Source organism: Ambystoma mexicanum, chromosome 10 (assembly GCF_040938575.1).
Source record: "Ambystoma mexicanum isolate Mex_15411 chromosome 10, UKY_AmexF1_1, whole genome shotgun sequence".
NCBI lineage: Eukaryota > Metazoa > Chordata > Amphibia > Caudata > Ambystomatidae > Ambystoma > Ambystoma mexicanum.
The window spans coordinates 1302492639-1302518636 of NC_090932.1; the positions used below are offsets into that span (position 1 = coordinate 1302492639).

General features: G+C 50.0%; 1 protein-coding gene across 3 annotated transcripts in view; it reads right to left on the bottom strand.

Annotated features, from left to right (window-relative positions):
- Window positions 1–25284, bottom strand: part of LOC138492268 (zona pellucida sperm-binding protein 3-like) — a 48537-nt gene extending 23253 nt beyond the window's left edge. Inside the window, exons 1-3 of one of the 3 annotated variants that reach the window (XM_069619313.1) lie at window positions 25024–25284; window positions 19308–19504; window positions 15464–15579 (exon numbers count right to left, since the gene is read on the bottom strand). In XM_069619313.1, coding sequence (XP_069475414.1) covers window positions 15464–15579; window positions 19308–19504; window positions 25024–25105 — 395 coding nt within the window. In that variant the 5' untranslated portion in view covers window positions 25106–25284. Of the gene's footprint in view, window positions 1–15463; window positions 15580–19307; window positions 19505–24793; window positions 24867–24903; window positions 24957–25023 lie in introns of those variants that run through there. The other 2 variants (XM_069619315.1, XM_069619314.1) reach the window with 2 other exon arrangements.
- Window positions 25285–25998: the final 714 nt, after the last annotated feature.

Consider the following 25998-nt stretch of genomic DNA (forward strand, 5'->3'; position numbering starts at 1 on the left):
GTTCCGCCGACCAGCTTGTCCCTGCCCTTGAGACAAATGAAGGACCTACCACCCAGACCGCACTCTTTTCCATCCGGGCTGCTGCTGGTGGGGAGAAACAAGGTGGCCTGCCAATTGTCTCTTTTCCTCTTGTTCCGCCTTAACCAGGGTGGGCATGCTCGGAGCACCTCTGCTTGCCCCTGTAGGTGTTACCTGCTTCCCCCTATTCGTTTGCACCAAGTCTGCAGTAGGCCCCACTCTACCTGCGCCTACCCTGCCCTTGCAGGTGTCCGTGGGCGGGGAGAGCGCCGTTCCATTTTTTGGGGGAAGCTGTGCCCTTGTTGTTACCACCAAGACGCCCCTGGTGTTAGTCTCCCAAGAGGCACCGGTCCGAGAAGTGCGAATCCCTTCGTGCTAGGAGTTAAAAATGCACGCCTTTCAGTGCTTCCCAACACTATTAGCCCTTGACCTGTTAACTACCGCAGATGTCCAACTCCCATTGTTTGTTGATTAGTTCCCCCCCTTTGATTATTAGGACCTGACCCCGGCAGCAACTTGAACCACTGTGAACCGCACCGGGTCCACCACATTCCACCTCACCCTTCAATCGCCCCAAAGGTCCTGTTTTATCCCAAAATGTGGGCACCCACAACCTTCCACCTAATCTTCACCCCCTAGATACCGATTTACCCCAACACATTGGATGCCACATCCCTGCCACCCGAGGTTGTCCTATAGAGTTACCCCACCTACAGGGCGATTCTTGTGTTATGTGGCTCTGGCCGAGAGGGAGGGTCATGTTAGTTCGGCCCACCAGTCTCCCTTTGGCATGCCCCGGTTAAGGGCGTACTACAGTTGTGCCGACTAGGAAGGGTATTAGTTTACCATGTCCTTGAACCGTGGACAAGCAGGTTTAAGCTGTCCCACAACATGACAGCCTTAGACCAGAGTTGCCTATAGCAACAGCGGCCATACGGCCACCCTATGCAACCCGTGGCAGTTGCCATTGCCCATAGCAAGAATTGTGCACCCTATGGAACGCTCAGCCCGGGAAAACTATATGTCCCATTTGAAAGACTTAACCCTCCATTGTTCAGTTGCGCGGGAACGCGCTGCGGTTTAAAACGGTCCCTATCCAATAATATCTCTGCGCCGAAATTAAACATGTTACCAACGGCTGCAGCCCTCGGTATTTCCTTTGGCCGCCCACCTTCAGTTCGCCGCTAGCGGGTTGCCCCGCCGATAAAATAAAAATGGGACCCAATACAACTTGAACCTGGCTGTACACATGAATGAATCCTTTACGGACGCCTGCCAGAATACTGCATTGCTCGCCCGTCCCCCATGACGGTGTTTCGCCCCATTGTGGGACACCACCGTTGCTGATGTCCTCTTCCGCTGCTGCAATGGAGCCAGAACAATAACCTACTGCCACACAGTTCGGGCCCCGTCCTTTGACCCACCGGACTGTCCCAGCCCAAACTGCAACATCACCCCTCTTTCAAATAAAACCATGGCATTGTACTTCCTTGTCGGCCCGCAAACCTATGTCAAGAAAACCTTGGGATAACTGGCCATCCCACTGTACTGTCCTACGTATGCCTGGGCAGGGGGTTCATTATACTTTGATCAGTTCTTACCTGCATAATCATATTCCCAGGCAGCTATTGCTTCCTTTATGCTCCTGCCACCGCTGCCTGTAACCAAGGGCCAATTATACCTTGTGGGTACTGCCAGCCCCCTACAGGCACCCACTTTGTCATGCCGCAATCAGCATACCTTTCCCCGGCTAAGGCATCCCCCCCATGGACTGAATTACCAGCCTGCTATAATGCAGATTCATAAGTTACGCCACTGCCCCACGTGGTCTGGGAACCTTTAAGGCGGCCAACCTCCTTTAACCTAGGGCAACATTCCTGTGATTCCATGCCCAATCCGAACCCATGGGGTCGGGCCCCTGCCCCAGCTCACTTAACTACCTGCCACTTGAGTGCTCCAGCCGCGTTCCTGCTTACTTTCACGCTTAGGTTAGCCCAAACCAAGTACTCGTTCGATTGGGGAATCGCCCGTTACCACAACTTGTTCCTCACTAGACCCAGAGGGATATTCATCTGCCAATCCCATGCTTGTACCAGTTACCCCACAATTGAACTATGGCTAGTGATCCACCGCACGGCTGGCTAGTGTGGGGCGGTGGAGGCACCCCTTCAAGCAAAAGTGTGCCCATCAACACTTGTCCGTACACGTGGTACCACTGTCATAACCAAACATAACGAGGCGTGAACTAAGCTTTTCCTTCTCAAAGGCACCTGGATTGTTAATCCCCTGCACCTTGCTATTTAGTGCCTGTCACAAATCCTTTGAAAGCACCTGCTGTCTTTGTGCGTGCCTTGCGTCATACTGTATAACTGTATGCCGGGGGTTCCCTGATGGGTAGCCCCAGCTGTCGTAGCGCCGGCTGTGCGACAAGCTAGATTACAAGTAGTTATGACACCCCACACGGTCTTAACTCAACCCCCCTTGTCACCGTACATTGAAGCAAACCGTGCCACCCCATACGCAGCAGTTCGCCTTGAAACACTTGTAGGGGAGTTATAACTGCCCTATCACCGCATAACATATGGTGCAAAAACTAAGCCTGGTCCCCCAAAGCATTGCGCTAACAAGCCATTGTTTCCACTATCATTGATCCCCTAGCCACCTGAGATTCCTTAATAGCACTTGGACCCGTCTCCCGCCAGCAGCTCCTCACCCAGCACGTGCATATCCTATGGTTAGCCCACTACGCCCGGCAATGGGAGGGGTACCATACCTCCGTGGGGAGGAGCAAGTCTGCACTTACATTGGGTAACTACTTGTGTCAACCCATTAACCAAACCTTCCTCCTCATGCTGCTTCACCCTGGAGTCACCCCATCCCACGGGAACGATATGCCAGGCCCGATACCGGTTTGCTCGCATTGATCTCTCCGGTCCCCATTCCCTTAAAAGGCCTCTCGTTTGGTGTGCGGTCATACAACTAAACACTATAACAGGCAGCCATCCTTCTTATCCCCTCTTCAAAACTGCCCGCATTTACCACTACTTTATATGCACCTTTCCCGATATTGGTGATGCACACATGCCATATTCTTTAACCCATGTACAAAATACTGTTCGCATTTACCACTACTCTATCATGTACATTTTCCAATACTTTCCCTGCACCCGTGTCCCACACACAGTACTACTTGAACGAGGGCAACCTGAATAACTTGCTTTCCAGCTCCCAGTACCGTTGTAAGCCATGACCTTTCCTACCACCCCTCGCTTGGAATGTTCTCTAGAACAGCTCATGTATCTCAAGCACATTTTTTGGCCCGTATCCTGACGCATGCAGAGAAGGCGGCTGTTCCTTTACAAATGTATATCCTTGGAAAACAATGTTCGGCCCGATTGTCGCCATGAACATTACCAGCTGTTTATGCATTTAGATGAGAAAAATACACTGGTGTATGCAGCAGACTTCCTCTCCTTTCTAAGGCCCCTGGAATTGGCCAGCCATAGATTGCGGAATCAGAATGCATGCAGTACCCGAAAGTACCATCGGTTGCAGAATTCAGCTGCAATCCGGTGCAGCACGGCAGCTGCATTACCCCTCCGAACTGCCTTTAACCGAGACGCCGTGCCCAAAACCAGCAACACAACACTCTTATACCCCACACTTCTAAATTTGTGAGCATACCATTTAAATCACCCCACCGCTGTGGCACAACAAGACAGCTTCTATAGCATCTGTAATAATAATGGCATTTATATAGCGCTGCGAAACCTCAGGTATCTAAGCGCTGCTTATTATTAAGCACGGTGCTTTGGCCCTGCCGGGATTCGAACCTGCGTTAGCAGGCTCTGCACGGATGTTAACGCTAGCACTCTGTGCCACTTGACCAGCTGTCCACACACTTACTTGTGCAACGCACCCGAAAGGAGACCAAGAACGATGCAACAGCAAACCCCCTTATATATGCACGTGATCCAAAATTAAACCCCTATGCCGCCTCGACAAGCCCCGCCATAAAAACAACATTTCCACCGATTGCATCCCAAGGTGGTTCGGTCAAACTTCCACAATACTCGCAGGAAGCCTACCCGCCCCGTTTTTAATCCCATAAAGCTTTCCACCTGGGCTAATACAGCGGTTAAATCCATCCCGCTCGCTACCCCCACACGCTGATCTGCCTGGCCCCTCAATCACCTAATGCCGTGTGCATGCCGCCCATGCAAGGCTTGACCTCTTGCTGCGCACTTGCCAGAGAGCATATCTCAACAACCCTCACTTGTCGCCTGTAGCTGCGACCATACCGCAAATTAATGCCCTTGCGCACACACTTATTAACGTGAGGTAAGCAGAGGGAGGGTGGGTGATACCCGAGAGCCATAAGGGCCCGACCCGCCAAGGAAACTTTCCTATTCCTTGCCCCTCCCCCACACGTACATCTGACCGCGCATTTTTTCCTGCGCTCGTGGCTCCCTCTTCACAGAGACCCCGTTCCTTCAGCGCTGGAAACACTTCGCTGGACCAGCCCTTTAACTGGAAACCCACCAGAAACCGGAGCACACCATCAAACAGGAACGGGAAAGCGAGCCAAAACGAAGTCCTCGCCATCAAACGGGAAACAAAACGAAGTCCTCAATAATTTTGGCAGCGGTGGGAAACGAAAACCTCCTCGCTGGGTAACGGGCGTCCTCTGCAGCAGCTGGTGATGTTCTGATTACTTACCGGTAATCTTCATTACTTCTAGTCCTACTCTTCCTCGTCACAATACTTACCTCATGAGGCACCCGCCTCATGACACAGGACCTATTTCTTCTTATTTCTATAACTCCTCCCCCACACCCACGTCACTTAGTTTCATATTACCAAGCCGTAGCATGGGACCTTCCCCGCAGGGAGGGTGAGGAGGGTCGTCAGTACTGTGACGAGGAAGAGTAGGACTAGGAGTAATGAAGATTACCAGTAAGTAATCAGAACATTACCTCCACGTCCACTCTTCCTCGTCCCAGTACTTACCTCATGAGGTATACCAAAGCAACAAACGGGGAAAAAGGTCCCAATGAGAGAGTCAAAACAGTGTAGAAACACACACCTTTAATAACTCCAATTTTACATCCCCACAGACAAAACTCCAACCCCGAAGGAACCAACCCCCGAGTGGGAGACATTCAACCTATAGTGGTTGATGAAGGTGCTCTGATCAGCCCAAGTGGCAGCTCTACATATCTCCTGTAGAGAAACCCCCCTACATCGGCCCATGAGGCCGCCAAACCTCTGGTGGACTGCCCCTGAACGTGCGCAGGCAGGCCCGAAGCCACATAGGCCATGGAGACCACAAGATGGATCCATCGACTAATGGACACTACAGATGCCTTACGCCCAGCCCCAGCCGGGCCAAAAGTAATCAGAAGACTGTCAGAGCGGCGGAAAGGGGCAGTTCTAGCCAAGTACTCCAACACCGCCCGCCGCACATCAATGTTATGCCAAGCCACTTCCTCTGGCGTTTGCGGATTTTGAAAAAAGGCAGGGAGAACCAGATCCTGAGAGATGTGAAAACGAGAAACAAAGCACCACCGAGTCCGGCAGAACCCTCAGGAAAGGGGGGGGGGGTGACATAACAGAGCCCCAATCTCCCCAAGCCTACGGGCAGAAGTTATGGCAATCAGAAAAGCAGTCTTCAGCGTCAGATGTTTCATATCAATTTCGGAAATGGGCTCAAAGGGAGGCCCTTGAAGAAACTTTAAGACAAGAGGGAGATCCCAAGGAGGAAGCCCCTTATAAGTACAAGGACGGGAAGAAGAAAAACCCCTGAGCAACTTCCCCACCAACACCTCCCCATCCAAGTGCCCATCAGAGTCCCCCAAAAGGAATTTTATGGAGGCCCACTGAGAGCGAAGCGTGGAAACCGCCAGGCCCTTGTCAAACCAATCCTGGAGGAATTGAAGGATAGCGGGGAGGCCAGAACGCAGGGGGGGATCCCAGACCACCCACACCAGTCCCAGAAATGGCTCAAATGTCTGCCGTAAGCCTTCAGAGTGGAGGGTCTAAGAGCATTCATTATGGAATCCACCACAGGACCAGAAAACCCCTGAGATATCAGCCTAGCCCGTGCAATATCCACACTGCCCATTGTATCTTGCGGACCCCCAACCGTACCTTCCCCAGAAGGGGACAAGGCCACTTCAGAACCAGCCAAGGCTCCTGGCACCGAAGGTCCAACAGAGAGGGGAACCAACTCCGACGGGGCAAGTACGCAGCGGACAACAATAGTCACCCTTGATATTCTGATGCGCTGAACCACCCGAGGAATAGGTGGAAAAGCATAAAGGAGACCCTGAGGCCACTGCACAGAGAGGGCGTCCACCCCCCACGCACCCTCTGTCTGAAAACGAGAGCAGAAGAGGGGAACTTTTGCTGAGGCTGGAGACGCAAACAGGTCCAGAATAGGGGTCCCGAACCTGACAGATCTCTGCAAAAACCTGGGTAGAGAGGACCAGTTCCACCGAGGAGGGAAACCGGCGGCTGAGTAGATCCCCCCGAACATTGTCCACCCCCCTAATATGTGAAGCCACCAGGGACACCAGATGTGATTCCCCCCCCCCCCCCCCCCCCCAAGCACCTATCTGAGCTGCCAGGGCATTCAAGGAGCGGCCGGAACCCCCTTGGCGGTTGACGTAAGCCAAAGCTGTCGTATTGTCCGTCCGGACCAAAACTGCCCGGCCCATCAGCAACCTCCTGAAGTACACCAGAGCCCGGAGAATGGCACACAACTCTCGCCAATTGGATGTCCGATGGCTCTCTTCCGGATCCCACAACCCCTGAGCAGAGAGTACTCCCAACGTAGCTCCCCAGCCCCTTCCACTGGCGTCGGTAGTAAGTGTGGTCACAGGAGGAATGATCAGGGACACCCCAGCCCGTAGTTTCGGAACCCTCAACCACCACTGCAGGGAGACCCGCAGCGCCAGAGACACCGGAATCAAAGCCTCGAAAGCTTGAGATGAAGGGAGCCAGTGGGAGAGAAGGTAGGACACCAGGGGGCGTAGATGAAGACGGGCCCAGGGAACTAGAAACACGCAAGAAGCCATGTGCCCCTGCAATTTCAGCAATAGGTGGGCCGGGACATACTGCCTCCCGAGAACCCTGCCCAGAACAGTCAGCAAGCGACGGACCCTCTCCAGGGACAGGAACACCTTCCCCATCCTGGTGCAAACCTGTGCACCAATGAAAACTAGATCCTGAGAAGCCTCCAGTTGGGACTTTAGCCAGTTCACCAGGAAACCCCAGTCCTGCAATGCCTGGCAGACCAATCAGAGATGAGAAATGACAGTCTGCCGGCAGGATGCTTTGATCAACCAATCGTCCAGGTAGGGAAATATCTGAATGCCCCGCAGATGTAAGTGCACCACCAGGGGAGCCACCAGCTTGGTGAAAACTCTGGGGGCAGATCGCAGTCCGAACGGGAGCACCCTGAACTGAAAATGTCGGGATCCCACTGCAAAGCGGAAGTGCATGTGCCAGGGACGGAGAGCCACATGGTAATAAGCGTCCTGGAGATCCAGAGATGTCATCCAATCCCCCTTTAATAACATCGGAAGAATGTTCTGTAAAGTCTCCATCTTGAAGTGTTCTTTTTGACGAAGCAGTTCAGGGCTTTGAGGTCCAGAATTAGATGGTACTTCCCCGAAGGTTTGGGGACCAGGAACACCCGTGAGTAGAACCCCTGACCCTGCACAGGGAGAGGAACGGGCATGATGGCCGCCTTCAACACTAATTTGGAGAGCGCGGCGTCCATGACCAACCTCTTGAGCCGAGACCTGGGAACCACAGTCCGAACCATGCAATGCTGGACAGGAGACGACAGGAAATGCACTTGATACCCGCATTGTACTGCGTCCAGAACCCATGAGTCGGAACACCACCTTTCCCATACTGGAAAAAACTGCCGGAGCCGCCCGCCCACCGGCAATTCCAAACAGTCAGGACTTAGGTGCCGGCCCAGGACGTGAAGAGCGTGGAGGACCCCGACCCCCCCTAGCTCTCCGAAAAGAATGTCATGAGGAGCCAGGAAAAGACCTGCTGGTCACTGGACCAGCCCCAGAGGAAGATTTCTTGGCCGTTGAAGGAGGCTTGCGTCGAAGTTTGTCAGCATGTTTGTCCGCCCTAAAAACTTTGTGCACCTTATCCTCAAGGCAATCACCAAAAAGCCTGGACCCAGTGAAAGGAAGTTTCAGGGCAGCCGCCTTCTGAGACCCATCAGTCTTCCAGTCCCTTAGGTGCAAATTCCTCCGGGCAGATATACCAGCCCCCATGGCCATGGCTGAACCACGCACCCCATCAAAAGCCAGATCGGCCAAAAACTCAACCTGTCTCTGCATGTCTGTAAGCAAAGGGGCACAATCAGAGCCTCCATTGACAGCCTTTTTCAACTCCCTGAAACCATTCAACACTGTTTCAGCTGTTTAGGAACCATAGATATTTGCTCGAAGGGCCAGATGCGCCCCTGCATGAACCTTCTTAAGGCCGGAATTAACTCGGCGGTCCACTGGATCCCGGACGGCCGCCTCCTCGGCCGACAGAGGAGCGACCCACCAGGCTGGCGAGGATATAGTCGACCTCAACTGGATCAGACAGCAAAGTCTCGCCCTTCAAAGGGTAAAGTTTGGACATGAAGCGGGGCATTGCAATCTTCTCCGGGTCATGCCATTCCCGGAGGATTTTTTCCCGGATATCAGAAACCAATGGCAACCCCTACCTAGGTGTATGCCTATACTGGCGAATAAAAGGGTCGGCCCCCTCCACCGGCACAGGGGCTCTGAAAATCCCATGCAATCCCCAACTTGAGCCAGCACCTCCTCCACTGCATCAGCCGAAGAGCAACAAGAAGAGGCCGATGACTCAGCGCCAGAAGAAGGAGGATAAGGAAGACGCCTGCGCTTGTGTCCATGAGCACGTGTGCGACTCCCTCTACGGTGCTTAAGCAGCTTCTTCAACTTCTTTCTGGTCAGGGAAAAACGCTTAGCCTTCTTTCTCCTTCTGTGTAAATCAGAAAAGAGGAAGAAGAAGAAGACAGGACCAGATGCCTGCTCTTTGCAGAATGTTTTCCCATGTTGAGTAAGCTCAAAAACAGTGACCAAGGAAGCCTGCTTCACCAAAGACCCCTGTACACCGAATCAAGGCTCCACATACAAACAATTGCTAATGTGCCTCTCCCACATTCAAATAGAGGCCAGAAAGAACAACCACCAATAGGAACAACATCAATTAATTCCTATGGCAACATGCCTGCAGCACCAGAGGAGGAGCCCACCCTTCTCCAGAGCACGTGGCTCAAACAAGAAAAAGGAGCCGCCAATCCGTGCACAGCCGCCCGTGCAGCATGGCCATGCAACAGGAAAAACATGCCCCCCCCTCTCCTTACCTTAACCCGGGTCCGTTCTCCCAGAACCCGGGCCACGATGCCCTGCGCTGGCCAAAACCCAGCAGAAACCAGGCAAGGCAGCCTGACTCAACTGGGTCCCAAGCCCGCAGGGAACCCAGGAGTCTTGCCACACCTGAAGGAGCCGAAGGCCCCGCCACACAGCCCCACCAGGGGGCCAGCATTCGGAGCTCCCCAGCGCCCCGCTCCGGGAAGAACAAAGCCCAACCTGCCGGAGGCTAAGTGACGTGGGTGTGGGGGAGGAGTTATACAAATAAGAAGAAATAGAAGGTCCTGTGTCGGAGGCGGGTGCCTCATGAGTTAAGTACTGGGACGAGGAAGAGTGAACGTGGAGGTAATGCTGCTTTGTGTCCTGTCACTCCCAGGGATCCATCAGCGCTGCACAATCAACTCCGAAGCCGCTGCAGTACTGCATTTTGCCCACTATCATATGTCGGATAGTTGATCATACAACACACGTATAAGATGACCAGATGAAAATACGGAAGCCAGGAAGTCACGTGACTTTGATGGTCAGAAGGTGCTTTCCTCAGATTAGAAGCGTGCGCTCTCCCTCTTCAATGGATCCAGATATAAACAAAGCAACGAAAGGCCGTTTTTAACCAACGGATCAAAGAAAATAAGTACATTTTAATTCCAAAAAAATCAGAATCCCCAAAAAATTTGTGGAGACAAAAAAACACTTGTAATCACTCTTCTGCTGTGCTGATTTTGGAGGTATTGATTGAGCCTCCATAAGTATGGTTTCCAAACCAGTCAAAAAAGCTTCAGCTTGTTTATGATCAGCAAAAGAGTGCACCTGCCCCTCCACCACAACACGTAGGATCGCAGGATAAATCATATAGTACTTCAGATGCTTGCCCTTTGCCTTCTCCTTGGCAGCAAAAAAGCATTTCCTTCTCTCCATAATATCCTTGCTTAGGTCAGCAAACACCATTATTTTGTTCCCCTACCCCCATGCAAGGTCACCAAGTTCTCGAGATTTCCTGAGAATTAACTCTAGGGTATCTAAGAAACTGACAAAATGTCTGGGACGCTGACGCAAAGCTGGTTTTGACCATCTATGTGCCCTTTCAATTTCTAGAGGCAATTGGCAATTTAGGGTCCAACTTGTAAACCTTTGCCAATTGCTCTTGGTAACGCTCCAGACCATCATTCTTCACCTGTCGCCAAGCCATTACAGAAAGGGCAAAGACCATGTGCAAATCAGGCTTGGTCCCACCCCCAAAGGGGCAGTCCAGCACCAACTACTAGGTCACATCCCTTCTGCACGAGACCAAAAGCAACCAGAGACAGGTTTCAGCCTCATTGGGTGCCATCAGTGAGGTGTAGCTTGGGTCTCCAGGCCCAACAGACACGGGAACCATGCTTGGGGACACCCGTCCTAGTTAGGGTGAGGGGATAGCTGGAAGGTTTAGAATTAATCTGAACTTCTGGCATTGCTCTGAGCAACAGGCCATTCTTCACCTGCCAAGCCATGCAAGGGGAGAACCTTAAGAAGCCAGGCTCCCAGCATGGAAATACAGATGACCTCAGCCGGTACTTTAGCCTTGATGGCAGACCAGACCCTCAGTAGGGTGATGGTTCACATGTTGAGGCTTGGGGCATGTGAGGAATTTGACCATCCGTACAGGTAGCGAGCGCTCGCCTGGGATTTTTAGATTTTTAAAAAATGAATCATGGTAGAGCAACTTCTACAAATGTGTAAGGCCATTCCGCACACATTTTCCCTGCTCACCGCGCATTTGCGTGTACTACAGGCGAACACAGCCTACAGACGCCGTCCTCCCCAGTCATGTTCAGCTAGCATGCGAGAGCCACGGGTACATCAAAGCATCTCAAGGGGGAAGGCAACACCTTCCTCTGGCCATGGGCAGCCTTATTAAAATATCCATGATCTGCCTTCCTGTGAAAAGGGCTTGTTCGCAGAACAGACAACTGGAAGGCAGAGCAAACACCTCTTTGATATGCAATTTGTCAACTTGAAGCTAGTTCCCACCCATCTGTATGAAAGACAGTGATAGGCATGTCTGGGTCTACCTGCACAGCGGACCCCTTTCAGAGGGAGAAGTATGTGATTTAAGGGATACAGAAGTCTGCTCTCATCACAAGCTTCAAGGGAGACCTGCGCTTTGATAAAGAGTCAGAGGGCTCGGTTAAGCAGAGAGACACTGATCTACAACAGACAGGAAAATGGGTGTGACTTGGAGTAAATGTCACCTCTTTCTTTCCTGTTGAAAAGCCCTCTGTTCCTGACCTCATGCATAACAGAATATTGTTGGTGGGGACCCAGGATTGGTTCCTTAAAGTAGGCTTAGCCTGCACCAATTACTGGGGCCATTTGGCTTTAAAAGAGGGCTGAGCCCCTCACTTAGCAGATCATCCGATGACTTTGAAAAGGAGTATGAAGGACCAATTAGGACCCTGGCTGCAGGTACAGTCTGCCTTACATCTTCCGCCAGTAAAGAAAGGCCAGGATTTCCAAAAGGGAAGCAAGATCCCTCCCCTAAACAGCTCACAGGCAACAGAGGGAGACACCGGACTCAGAGGACCCGTCCAGCAGCTCCATAATAGATACCCAGCCAGCATGCAGCATGCCCCGCTAGGTTCGGCCAGCAAGCTTCCTAAGCGGAACGTGCCAGAGAGTCTCTGAACAAAGGACAAGGCTGTTGCCTGCAAGCACGCTCCTTAGCTTAGCTTTGGGCCGTCTGCCTTGAAGGACGGCACAAGCCCTACAAAGAAGCTAGGAGGAGTGCCACGACCGCATCAACCAACATCCATCTTTTAAGGACATGGAGACAGTCAAGCCCTTGAACCACAACTGGCTGCACCACTGACTGTTGCCCCACTGCAGTCACTAAAGCCGCCCGAGATGTCCCGACTAGCGTTCCAGATAGTTAACCAGCACAGAATGGTTCTTGGCCCCGAGCTGCCGTGTAGGCCAGCCTGCAGCCGTCTGTCCAGCCTCCCTTGCCAAACTGCCAGCCGCCTGATACCATCAGTAGTCTCCTATCGCAGGAGCTGCAAAGTGTCATGAAACAAAGCATCAAGATGCACCATGTACATTGTGGTTCTGTCCCCCTGGTCCTTCTCCGAAAGTTTACAACCCCTTGCTCCCGAAACCAAATAACAGTTATGACTGATTGCTTTAACGCCTACCCTCCTGTCAGTGTCCAGAGTGCATCCCTTTCCTTCGTGAAACGGTCTGTCCTCTGTGTTACTTTACAGGGTGGGTTGTATTTGTAGTGGGCTAGGTCTGTCTGTTGTAATAATGATAGAGTAGATATTTTCACACAACCTTGACAGGACAGTCCCTTTTATCATTGGGTAAGAATTGTATTTCCGCTGTGTTGCAACTAATCAACGATCCACGACCATGCAGAGATAAGCCTGCCATTCCGTCCACATTTCCAAAATTGGACAAGTATGTTTATAATTGACTTGTGATCCAATCTGTTTTGGATCCCTTCTGATGTACTAGAAGTGTGGGGCTGATTGTTTAGAAATAGATCGTCATCCCTGGACCATTCCAGCTGTAAAATCTCTCCACTGGCTCACAGTTGCTGCAAGGATCCATCATCCACAAGGCTTTCGGGGGCATACAACCAACTCTCACCCTAAATACCTCCCAGCTAGAGTTCTTCGGTCATCTAGCGCCAATTCCTGGCAGATCAGATGCTTTTCCAGGCAGAGTGGGTGGGGTTGGGTAGATAGTTCTCCACAGGTGCCTCCCTTTGGAATGGCCTCCCTGCCCCCCTCAGACTGGTGTCTGATCTCCCCAAGTTCTAATAGCTTCTCAAGCCCTTCCTTTTCTCTTCTTCCTTTCCCCCTCCCCAGCTGTCCATGTCTGCTTCTTGACTGGCACCTGGTTCCTGCATAGTCTAACAGGGCACCAGCCCCTCCCCCTAATCCAATCTACCACTGCACTTGGTCTCCCCCAAAACCCCCCCCATCCACAACCTGCACTTGCCCTTCCGGGACCCTCTTCCTGCACTAGTCTGGCTGGGCCTGCACGCTTGCAGCCCCTTCACCCTCTACCTCGCACTTTTGACCTTCGTTCCCCTGCACTCTTCTTTCCCCTGGCCCTGTCCACCGGGCCTCCGCTGGCACTCGCTTCTCATGGGCCTCGCCACCCTGACCGACTGAATGTCACAAGGCCTAGTTAAGACCATTTTTGTCCTCCTCTTGCCCCCGCCCCCTTTGGCTTGTCAATTCTCCTGGTGGCTTGAGGTTGGTCATTCACAGTTTTGTGTGCTGCATTCTGATTGGAGGGGCTGGTCTTGACAGCAGAGGGAGCTTAACAGCCTTGTTGTTGATTGCGGCCCTGTGTGACTTACAGGCGAACAAAGCACTGCAGACAGTGCAGAGTGAATAGTCCAGCTGACGTTATGGGGCAAGGGGGGAGGGGGAGCAGGATTTCAGAGAAGGGGCCCAGGTCCCGGCCCATCCTAGCGACGCCACTGGTGGAAAGCCCTGCCTAGCACAACAGGGGCCCCTTTCAAAGCCCTCCTGTGACTTGAAAACAACCCTCTAGATCCCCCAAAACCTCCCATCAGCACGCCCACACGCAAATCCCATCTGCGCAATGGCTTAACCTTTCCACTAATATTCATTAGTCATTCCAAAAAATGTATAAGTCTACAATACTCCAGGTTCAAGAGCACACAAAACTACAACATAAAAACATGACAGCTCCATGCGCCCATTGGGTGTGCACCTTTCATGGTCAAGACAGCTTCTACATCAAGCAGGCAGCTGTGGCATATTGCAAGCACCTGTTCTCACCCCCCCCCCGGCCTTACAGCTCCATGATGGATAATTTGCCCTTCAACTGATAAATGTTGAGCTTGGTGTTCAAGGTTACCTGCTACCCCGATGAGTTTCATTGACCCCTATAGCTGCTATGCTCATTGCCCCCAGGCTGGCTTTCCAAGTTATGGAACAGAATGGTCCCCTTGTTCTTTAGTGTAAAGCAGTTCTCGGAGATTCACCATTTCAATGCAGCGCCAAAACTGCCTCATTCAGCCCTGGTTTCTTAAGCATCTCCAACATTGGCCAGAGGTCAGAAATGTTCCATTTCTTCTGTTGGCCAGGGCAAAATAAGTCATTTTGCGGACATTTCTAAAATACTGTAAAACCTATTGTTCTGCACGATTGTCCACTCACCACCCCATCCGTTTGTCTTTTGCATGCATTTGCCCCCCACTCACCACATGTGCAGAATTTATGGTGGAGATTAGCTAATTTTCGAATGCCGCTATGAATGTATTCATGCAAATCAGAACTTCAGAACTAAAGGCCTTGTTGGGCCATTAAAAAAAAAAAACAAAAAAAAAAAAAGAAAACCTATTACATAAGGCAAGAAACTATTTCCAAAGTCAGAAGCCTGAAGGTCAATGACTAGAAGGGAGCTTTAGTATTCCTAAACTGGCTAAAGTCATGTTCATTTCCCTTTAGCATGTCCCCGCCTCCCTAAAGTCCATATTCATTTCCCCTTAGCATGTCCCTCCCTAAAGTCCATGATAATTTCCCTTCACCATGTCCCCGCCTCCCTCTCCCAAGACTTTGTACGAATCAGCAACCCTTTCAATTCTCAAACTTCAAAGTAAAAGCAAAGTCACATGCCACTGCACCAATCCCTGGAACTACCCCTCCAGTGAGGAGCCACATGGGCAAAGTATTGTGGGTATTCAAATGCACCCAAATGCAAGCCTTCAGCTCGCGCCTGGCAGCAAAATTAATTAAAGACTGCTATTTTTTGTAGTAAAGTGTGCGTACAAGGGGAACATCTTCCACACACAAAAAAAAAAAAAAATAATAACTTTCTACCCTATACAGGTCGTAGTAAAGTTCCTTCAAAAGGTACAGAGTGCAAATCCTCTGATCGCCGTGTGCACCATAATTTATACCTCACACACCACACTAGTACGTCACTACATAAGGCGGCCATGAGAAGACCCTTCACTATTGGGGAGAAACCGGTTTGTAAAGTAGCGGGTGAGCAGAGAGACTTACTGGTATGAGGTGCAGTTAATTTGTTCTGAGAATGCAGTAGAGTACGACCGTCCACTGGTGCCAGCTGGAGGGCTGTAGACCAGATCAGCAAAATAATTGACCATCATTCCGGATGTCTGCGGAGAAGAGAGGTAATGTCTGTTCATACCACAGTTGAAGTCATCACACAAGTAAAACTGCCACCCACCCTAAAGCCCTTGCTCCAGATGCTCAAGCAAATCACCAAAACATGTAGTATCCCTCAATTATTTTTTAAAATCAAGATTCTAAATGATACCTTTCCCAACAAATGCATAAGAAATACATCCCATAACAGCCAGTCCACACACCGAGGAACCGTAGGTGCTCCAATGAACCTTTTGCATCAATTGGAGTGCAAGAATATTTATTAGACCTTAAACAAGTAGCTATATCCATTTACTGCCCCTATTAAGCTCTGTCAAGAGTCCTTGGGCCTCACTGAATCATAATTGGCCAATAGAATTACCTGCCACGTAGCAGCCACGTTACCTGCATTCCATCAGTATCCTGTTGCCTTCAAATAACTCATGGGTTTGGAGGCGGCCAAGCACCGCCCCCCTCCCACCATTCAGTCATACTGATGGAGAGCTTCCACCCACTTCCCTGTGGTTTACGCTATACAGCCTCTGGAGAGTCATCACCATTTTAATAACAAATTCTATATGTACACAATGCCATGGATGCCCCTAAGGGAGAGCGGTTTAATTCCAACTTTTCTTCAAAGCATGGACTGCGGGATTTTCAGCTACAGAATCTTACTCTTCTACTCAAGGAAATTTAAATTGTAACTGGCCGTTCCCGGCATAATTTACGCCATATCTTAAAGGTCAATATTGGTCAGCAATTCATAGGGTCACTTTTGTCCCCCTTCTTAAAGTCAGAATTACCACAGGTCGCTTCCAGGAAGGGGGCGTTGGTCCCTGTCGCTTATCAATGATCATTGAAAAGGCTAAAAACGTATAAACTGGCTTCTTTTGAATTTCAAATGCATATTTGTATCAGATGGAATGAGAGATATGTGCGATATAAGAACAGTTATCTCTAAGCTCCATTGATTACACAGGGTTCTGTGATGTTCCTTTGTAGATGCTGAATTGTCAGCCTTGTTCCATTGCAGAGTCCCTGTGATGGCATAAGATTGCGCAGTAGCATCTTTACAGCACCTACTTCAGTTTTAGCTTGTGAGGAGGCATTCGTCCTACAGCATTTCACTCTTTAGAGACTGAAATGTTGAGCCGGTAATTGCTGTTAATTGACACTGGAACCGCTGTGACCTGTGTGAAGAGAGGTGGGGGTGGAAAGACAACTTGAAATTATTCCGAATGTTTGCGACAGTGGAAGGTGAAGGAGAACCATGCTCATTCGGTTGGTCAAAATGATAGCTGTTGAAGTGGAAGACAGAGGTGCACTTTGTCATTTGGGCAGCAGACGGCCACCCAACACTGATGTTTTGCAGCAGCCGAGTACGGTAACATACCCAAGCATTTTATATAGACAGATGTTGCAGGGGGTTCCGTCCCTTCCACGAACAAGAGTATTGTTATACAAGCATTTTGGAACTCCACGTGTCACGTGCAGGAGACAATTTATCCTGGGCAATAGGTGAGTAGCGGTTTATGCCGTACTGAAAGAGCACTGAGGAAAAGGGGTTGTGAGAAGAGTATTTTGCATTAATTATAGAATTGGAGGTATGCTCAGAATTTGCAACGGTTGATAAGGAAATGGTAGGCTGGACATGTGAAATTACATTTTATTGTATTGGTGAAATTCTAAAAAAGGTGAGATGGGTGATAAGGAAGGCGGTAGCAACACTTGCAATGGGGAATGGTTAGTCTTCTCAATAAAAGCATTGTTCGGCAGGTGTTTCCCTTGAAGATTTAGTAATTAATGTAATTTGCATAAACACCAATTAAAAAACAAGGAAATCCAAGAGTACGAGTGGGTGCAGAGCATTTATGTTTGGAGTCCTTTTCAGCACATTACCACCCCCCCCCCGACCTTGTAAAGGAATGCATTCAAGTGAGCCAACAGCAAACCAACAACAGCCCATCAACACAACCCAAATTGTCACCAAAGAGCACCTATGGCTTGAATTTATTAATGTACCAACAGTATTGTGAGGTGAATGTAGGACATCCACTCCAGCCCCTCCATTCTAGCTGTGTGTCATCAGCGTATTGGTGGATGTGGATGTTCTGTGTGGCTAGGAGGGCTCCCAGAGCCTCCATGTATAGATTGAAGATCTGGCAAGAGTCTGGAACCCTGGAGGACTCCACAGGTGATGGGTAGCATTGGTGATCTAGAGTAGTCCATCTGAACAAACTTCTGGCAAGGTAGGACTTGAACCAGTGTAGAGCAAGGTTGCTAATCCCCAGGCGCCGATGTAGGGCATCTGATCACCTGGTGGTCAACTGTGTCCAAAGCAGCCCAAGAGGTCAAGTAGAAGCAGGAGGCGGGGTTGGCGGTCATCACGGATGTGGTGGGCATCGTCAACCACCTGTAGGGTTGCTGTCTACATACTGCCATCTGGGTCTGAACCCTGATTCCTAGGTTTGGGGAAGATTGTTCATGTGTTGCTGCAGTTGTGCGATAACCACTTTCTCACCTTACCTCGGCTGATGGGGAGATAATTATCTGGGTTGTCAGGATACAGAGTAGGTTTCTTTAGTAAGGGAAGGATTTCTCCTGTTTTTAGGGTTGATGGGAAGGTTCCTTAAGTTAGGGAGCTGTTGATCTATAGGTAGGAAGGAGAGCTTCTGCAGGGAGGGTCTTGATGGTGGGAGGATGTCATCTGTATATGATGTGGCTTTGATGGCAGCAAAGGTTTCTACCAGGTCCTGTCGCGAGAGAGTCTTGAACAGGGTGTGGAGATTTTGCAAGGAGGGACGCAAGGGGTGTCTGGATTCATATCTGGTGTGTGCGCTAGCGAATCTTGCCGATTTTGTTGATGAAGACGGTTGATGGCATGTGGCATGGCTGGGGTGGGTTGACGCAGTGCTTGACCAATTGAAGATACAAGTATTTTTCCACGCAAGCTTGCCACTTCTGCACACCATGTGCCTCTCTGCTTCCCAAAGCATAATAGTTGAGTGAGGGGCAAAACCTCTGCATCAAGAGGGTCTTCGGATCAGCCTGGTGTGTTGATCCAGAACAAGTGCCACAAAACCATCTCAGAGTAAGCACCAGGCCTGCAGTGTGCTCCAATCCCAACTTTGGAACTAATGTGCAGGACAGCCCGCTTCCCCATGAGGAGGTAGACAAGAACTAAAGTCCTGTCAGGTCTTAACAGGCCTCCCTAGAGCCAATTGACCCACCAGGAGTTAGTACCAGCATAACCTTTCAGGGACTTGTGAAGAACAGTTCTGGTAATCACAACTGCTGGAACCCTCACCTCCTAGGAGGACCACCCATTCAGTTACACTTCATTGCCTTGTAGAGGCAACATCCATTTTAAAGCAATACTTTCTTCCCTATGTTTTCCCTAGCGATTTAAGGAGCTGCAAGAAAATAAATGTTGATGTATTGACTGCTATGGTGCGGTCTTGCTGAACCCAAACTAAGGCGTGTAGAGCTTGGCCTAGTCAACAGTGCTGAGCCCAGCAGTGTGGTCTATTATATGGTTGGTGGGCTGCCAGAGCTGCAGTACCTTCAAGAAGGCCGAGCTCTCACTGGTCATTAGTAACCAGATGGTCTCATCTGAAACCGAAATACCCTCCCTCAACCCCCACAACAGCTCGGAGAACCTGCAGTCAAATGCTGCCTAACCATTACTTCTGCCGCCCTGCTCTAGGAGTCAGTGCATACTGCCATTTCAGTCCCTCACCAGCCTGGAGAAGCCGCAGTCAGTCAACGCATACTCAAACACTACGAAGCCAGGCAGGTCTGTAAGGGTGGAATAGCCGCACCAGCCAAGGGTCAGATATTGCGGCAGCAGCAGGGAGCCAGCAGACAGTGGGTCCATCTTCACAGCCAGGCCAAACCCAGTGTCATTGCACTGGTAGAAGACTGTGTCACTAGGGGCTGAAAAGAAATAGCCGTCAGCTTTGGAGCCGGCATAGCCACGCAAATTCCCACATTTTTACAGGCCTCCCCAAAAAACACAATTGCATTCAAGTGTAAGAAAAGCAAATTATATGTACCCTAAGCAGGATCAACAAAATCCCATCTAACCCCCACCCTTATGGCTGCCCACCCAACCAGACTCCAGTACCACCACTGGACCATCCATTCTGTCCTCCCATCATGCCTGCATTAACACCCGTTTTTTTTTTTTTTTACCCCATCTATTAGCCCTGGAACCCCGCATCCCCCATTACATAGCATGCCTACCTGCCACAGCAGTTACATCTACCTCAGCACAGCCACTAGTCACTTACCCCCGGGTGCCATTAACCCCTTCCAACAACAAGCCCATTATTCAGGCCTTTACTATTCCATTCACCCTGCCCTTTATACCATACACTTAAATCAACCCTGCAATACCCTCCACCCGTTATGCCCCCAGTTTAAACTGCCCTGAACTAACATCTGACTGCGTTGCAATACAGGCAAGACAGGCTTTATTAGAAGGCTCGCGGAGAAGCGTTCAAATGGCAAATCAGCGTTAGAATATTTACATAAGGCACCAACAATCCCATGTGGATAAAGTAGACCTACCAGTTCAAGATAAAACAAGCATTGGCAATGCCAATCGTTTTGGCGTTTACTACTGTTATTTGCATTTATAGGCACCAGGGTGCAAGGAGGAGAATGAAATGTTTCAAAGCATGATGTGATAAGGGGCACAGGTGTGCAATACAATGAGAAGGGGAATAGAGCAACAGAGGAAGCCGATGATGAGCAAGAGGAACTACAAGCATGAGAGTAAGAGAAATAGTGAGTGTGAAAGGAAGGATGAGAGAAAAAGTAAAGAGCTGTGACCAAGTTGGAGAAGACTGAATAAGGCGATATTTTCAAGAGTGCAAGAGAGCGAGTGACCGCGCACAAGAGTGCGCGAGAGTGACAGTGCATGCAGGCGAGAGCAACAGTGCACGAGATTGCGAGAGCCTTCGCTCAAACTGACCATTTCAGGCACTGGTTTTCATTTTTACTCTATGCAAACCGACCCAAATTGCTTGCCACAGGTGCACAACTGCTGAGCAACATTGTAAATTACACGAGACGGGAACCTGCACCTGGTTAGCAGATAGAAAGTCAGCCATTCTTTTAAGCTGCGGGGGTTCCCGTCTTTCCATTTCAGTAGAAATGAATAGCTCTCTTCGCAATCATGCATGCCATCACGTCCACTCTTCCTCGTCCCAGTACTGACTACCCTCCTCACCCTCCATGCGGGGAAGGTCCCATGCTACGGCTTGGTAATATGAAACTAAGTGATGTGGGTGTGGGGGAGGAGTTATAGAAATAAGAAGAAATAGAAAAATCCTGTGTCAGAGGTGGGTGCCTCATGAGGTAAGTACTGTGACGAGGAAGAGTAGGACTAGGAGTAATGAAGATTACTGGTAAGTAATCAGAACATGTATACAAACGCACAATGTGTTTTGCTAGTGAGTGTGCTTTGGGGGTCTCGTTCAAGTGGAATGGTCAATACCTGCGAGATTGTGTTCAGGATACTGTCCCAATATCCCTCTATCAGAGGTCACGACCAGAACATGTGCAGGCAGTCTGCGGGAGAGTGTTGGCATCTTGGACAGGCCTGGGGTTGCGTACGAGTCATCTTTGAAAGTCTGGCTGGAGTGTAGTATAATCTATACATAAGCTTAAACTGCATGAATTTGAAACGAAAATTCAGTGAGACCTTTTGGGAGTGGCTACACATGCAAATTGGTTGTCCTCGATTTTGGAGCCTAGTTCTTGGTACAAACCCCGGTGGGCACCGGGGATATGGGGGCGTGGAGTTACATCTATTAGTATTTTATACAGTGTGGAGAGAATGGGTCTACAATCCCCGAGTTGGCAATGTAGGCCAGTGTTGCAGTTTCCAGGGATTCTATCAGGTAAGAGTGCCGTCTGTCAAGATATGGCAGCCTGCAACCTATAATATTGGAGGGATTCCATCCCCGAGTTCCCATGACCAGGTTTCCAGGTGGCAGGTGTGATAGAACTGGCCCCTGCCTTTCAAACACTTCCAGCTGCAGCCCTCTTGAGTTAAACAAAGCTAACCCCCCTCAAAATAAACGTTGCAACCTCCAGCTCTCCAGATGTTTTGGACCACAACTCCGATCAACCCTAGCCAACAGTCAATGGTGAAGGACTACAATCAGCTGCCAAGCCATATATTCCAGGACACAGGTCCTACAGGGATTACCCTTCCAGTCCGAACCGCCCAAATGGCCATGAACACCACCTACGCCCCCAGCTGTGGATCCAACCCTATGCTCTGCTATATACTATAACCCTAGCCACTAGTCTGCACCTACTTGCTTACATACCATTTTACAATTAGCCACACAACATCCTGCCATTAGTTGCACACCAAACCTTCCCAGCTGTAACCCAATCTCCCCCGACAGGGCTCAATTGGGAAGACATGGGAACATCCTGTCTGTTATAGGTATTTATATAGCGCACCGTCACCAACGGATTTGGTCCCCAGGCACTCTGGTGGATCTGCAAACGAGAAGGTGGGATGGGTTAGTAAGGTAAAGAGGCAGTAGAACAGTGGGAGGAGTGGTGTACTGTTGGCAGCTTCAACTCAGTAGACACCGGGTGCTAGGCTTTAGTGCTAGTATCAGTCAGTGTGTGCTGTAGGTGCGGCTTATGTGTTGTTGCAGTGTGGTGAAGTGCGAGTTTTTTGAGAGAGATATGTATGCAGAGAGTTTGAGCTTATATTGGTTAGTGGGTTATAAAACATTTAAAATGCTAACATTCAAAGTTCTGTCTAAGTGTAGTACTTGCCAATCTACATATTCCGTCCAAGTGTGGCACTCTCGAACCTTCCCAATAATTATCTAGATGTGGGGCAGGATAATGTTTCCAATTCTAATAGTGGCACATGCCAACATTCAAGTTCCATCTAGGTGAGGCATATGCCAACATTCACAATTCCATCTAGATGCGAGGAAGGCCAAAGATAGGAATTCTGACTAAGTGTGACGCATGCTAACATTCAGTTTCTATCTAGATGCGACGTAGGCTAAGGTTGAGAATTCCATCCAAGTGTGGCACATGCAAACATTCAGAATCCTATCTAGATGCGACGTAGGCTAAGGTTGAGAATTCCATCTAAGTGTGGCACATGCTAACATTCAGAATCCTATCTAGATGCGACGTAGGCTAAGGTTGAGAATTCCATCCAAGTGTGGCACATGCAAACATTCAGAATCCTATCTAGATGCGACGTAGGCTAAGGTTGAGAATTCCATCTAAGTGTGGCACATGCCAACATTGGGAATTATATTCGTAAGTAATGCAAAACATTTACAGTCCAGTCATGCATAGATTTAGGTCGGTGGTCATAAATCTCTAAATGTGCATGGTGTAAGTCTAATGCGGTGTTCTTTATGGAGAGGTAAGGTAGAGTGGCGGGGGCTTTCTGGAATAGAGTAATTGCTCTACACCCCACCCAAGCCACACTTACAGTTTTTGTTGGTGTCTGTGGACTGCTGGCTTCATTGGCTTCCCCTGCTGACATCTGCAGAAGAAAACAGTCCCAACGGTGGGGGGTGGGGAGGCGCCACAGAGGATGATGCCAGAAGGGGTAACACGAGCCCCAGAGTGAACACAGAATGAGAGCCGGCATAAAGAGACACTGTGGGGAAATCAGCAATGCGGGGCATGTTATTTAGCGACTCAACCTAGAGGAGAGGTAAGGGGGCCACGCCAGCGTTTGGAGGCACAGTGCACCGCTACACTGCAGGAACAAAAGATCAGGCAGGTGCAGAGATCAAGCCGCAGTGATGTGGAGAAGCAGAGAGCACCCCCTACGCACCCAAACTGAGCAAAGCCCAAAACGCTTAAAGGATACTTTCAAATAGCCGGTGGCCCCAACACTACAAACCGCCGTTTCCCAGGGGCGAAAAGCATACAGAGAAAAAAGGCTGCAACACTGGACAGACATTGAGGCCCCCAGAAACTGAACCGGCCGCAAATCAAGGGGAGTACATGTATTTTCAAGCAAAGAGTATGCCTCTTTGCTTTCCCTAGAGGCAAGGCCGCAGGAGGGGTGGGAAATCCAGATAAGACAATATTAGAAGACACATTCCAGCTCAAAGAAGAGGTCTAATTGGAGACAAGCTTTACATTATATAACCCCGAGAAGATTTGGAAACATTAAACACCTTACATCTAATACTTTTAAGTGCATCAGCTTTAAAGGAATAACTCTTAGAAGTTCAAAAAAGGGAGAACACAAGGGCAAACTACAATTAAGCAGAGCATGAGAACGTATGCCCCATATACACGCCAAAGAGATGGCAAAATCCAAACAGGGAGACCCTGGACTTCTTTGTGCTTCCACCAGCAGGCCCCAACCCCTGGGTTAGTAACAAAACAAAACTCTGGGAACAAGAGACGGCAGATATGGAGTGGATGATGGGGGCTGCTATGGCCCGTACAAAAGAACATCCAATTACATGCTTGAGGGACCTCCAAAATAAACATCATACAGGATATCCAAGAGTTGAAAGAGGCGATGAAGAGTTTGAGTGTTCAAAAGGCGATTCAATGACTGGGGTTTCGGGCCAACTAACATGTCATCATGGAAATGTCCTCAGAACTACCCAAGGTGCAGGGGGATGTACTGAATACTGACTGAGTGTGCCTCAGAGGGTGGTCCTTGGGAAGAGGGAAACGGGCGACTGGCCGATTGATCGTTGAAAGGCCCCGATGCCGTCCCTGATCATAATGAACGCGGTGCCAGAGCATTTTTTTACTGGCAAGGAAGGTGCACGCGCTTCGCTGTCCACAAGGCCCAGCCCTGAGCTTAAACGAGCTGTGCTTTACTCCCTGGCACGCTCTTCTGTGGTGTGCATGCGTTAGCGATTACTTGCTACTGCAAACACGAATACACACACCCCAAGCCCTGCCCCATCCCGTTGCTTTCAAGTACAACGCATGTAAAGTGTTTTTAAGTGGATAAAAAGTGCAGTTACAAATACTGTAATCACTCCCGAGTGAGTCTGGCGGGCCACATATTGACCACTGCAGTACTGACGGCACCGCCCCCAGTGCTGTGATTCCGGCCCCCAGTGCTGTGACTCCGTCCTTCATGGGAAGATGAGGAGGTGGTTTCTGGCCTGCCCGAGAAGGCATTTACCTCTCGATGGCTCAGTGCGCACCCACTGTTATTTAAATAAGCATTAAAAACCATACCAGGCCGGGCAAGAACAGCAGGAGCCCAGCTCAGGAAAAGCATCAGCAGTACCCAGCCCTCCATCGTGGTAGGAAAAACAGGAAGAAGCGGGAGCGGCCTAAATAATCACCTCTCGTGGACACACCTGTGCGGAGCTCAGCACTACTCTAAAGCATCTCAGGTGTTTCTGCTGAGGCACAGCACCCCCTCGCCCTCTCGGCTACCCGCCCCCAGCTCCCTAACGGCTTACACTCGTCGGTACAGCTGTGCAGCCCATCTCTATGCTCGCCAGAGTGGACCCGGTCCACATAGCCAAGATTCCTTGTTTGCATTCGGGACCACGTTGTTTTAATGTCCCAAGTTACACAGTCCGTACTACATATCCCAGAATGCTAGGAAAGAAGCACGACTGGACGAGCTGCTCGTGCAGGATGTTTTAGAGCTTGAGAGCTCGAGCGCATGCGTCAGCGCTTGTGATTCAGTCTGGGGGCCTAGTAGTCGCGTTTTCCCTGAGAGGGCGACCATTCTGATCTCCGTCTTTGTCTTGCAGAGCGCTGTTCCCTATTCAATCCAGTCCTGTTTTTGGTATTCCAATTCTATTACTTGTAGTTTTGCTTTTCCGCCAGTGATGGAAATGAAAAAAATGTAAAGGGGTATTGATATTGATATTTTATTTCTATCGCGCTCGTACACAAGTGTTTCAGAGGAGGGGAACATGGGAGGAGGGAGAAGTGGAAAGTGTGAAGCAGAGGAGAAACAGATAAATAACAATAATAAAATAATAAAGGCAACAAACAGTGGTAATGCAGATGGCAATTTGCAAGTGCTGGGTTTAAGGCAGCAGACAGGGTAGGTCTGATAAGTGCAGGAAGAAAAAGTGGGGGGCTGTATGGGTACAGATACAGACCCCAGTGCAAGGGGTGGCCTGCAGGCAGTGCGGGAAGAAAAAGTGGGGGGCTGTATGGGTACAGATACAGACCCCAGTGCAAGGGGTGGCCTGCAGGCAGTGCGGGAGGGTGGCAGGGTGAGCAGGTACCTGGGCCCGAAGGACAGAGGGTGGCCAGGTGCATGGTGCCAAGAGAGAACGGATCAGCAGGGGAGAGGGGGAGCGAAGGCAGAAGAAAAGAGGAAGGTCTTGAGGTGTTTCCGGAACCAGAGATGGTTCTCCTCAAGTTTTAGAGTGGCAGGGAGGCTATTCCAGAGGGAGGCCCCAGCCGAAGACAGA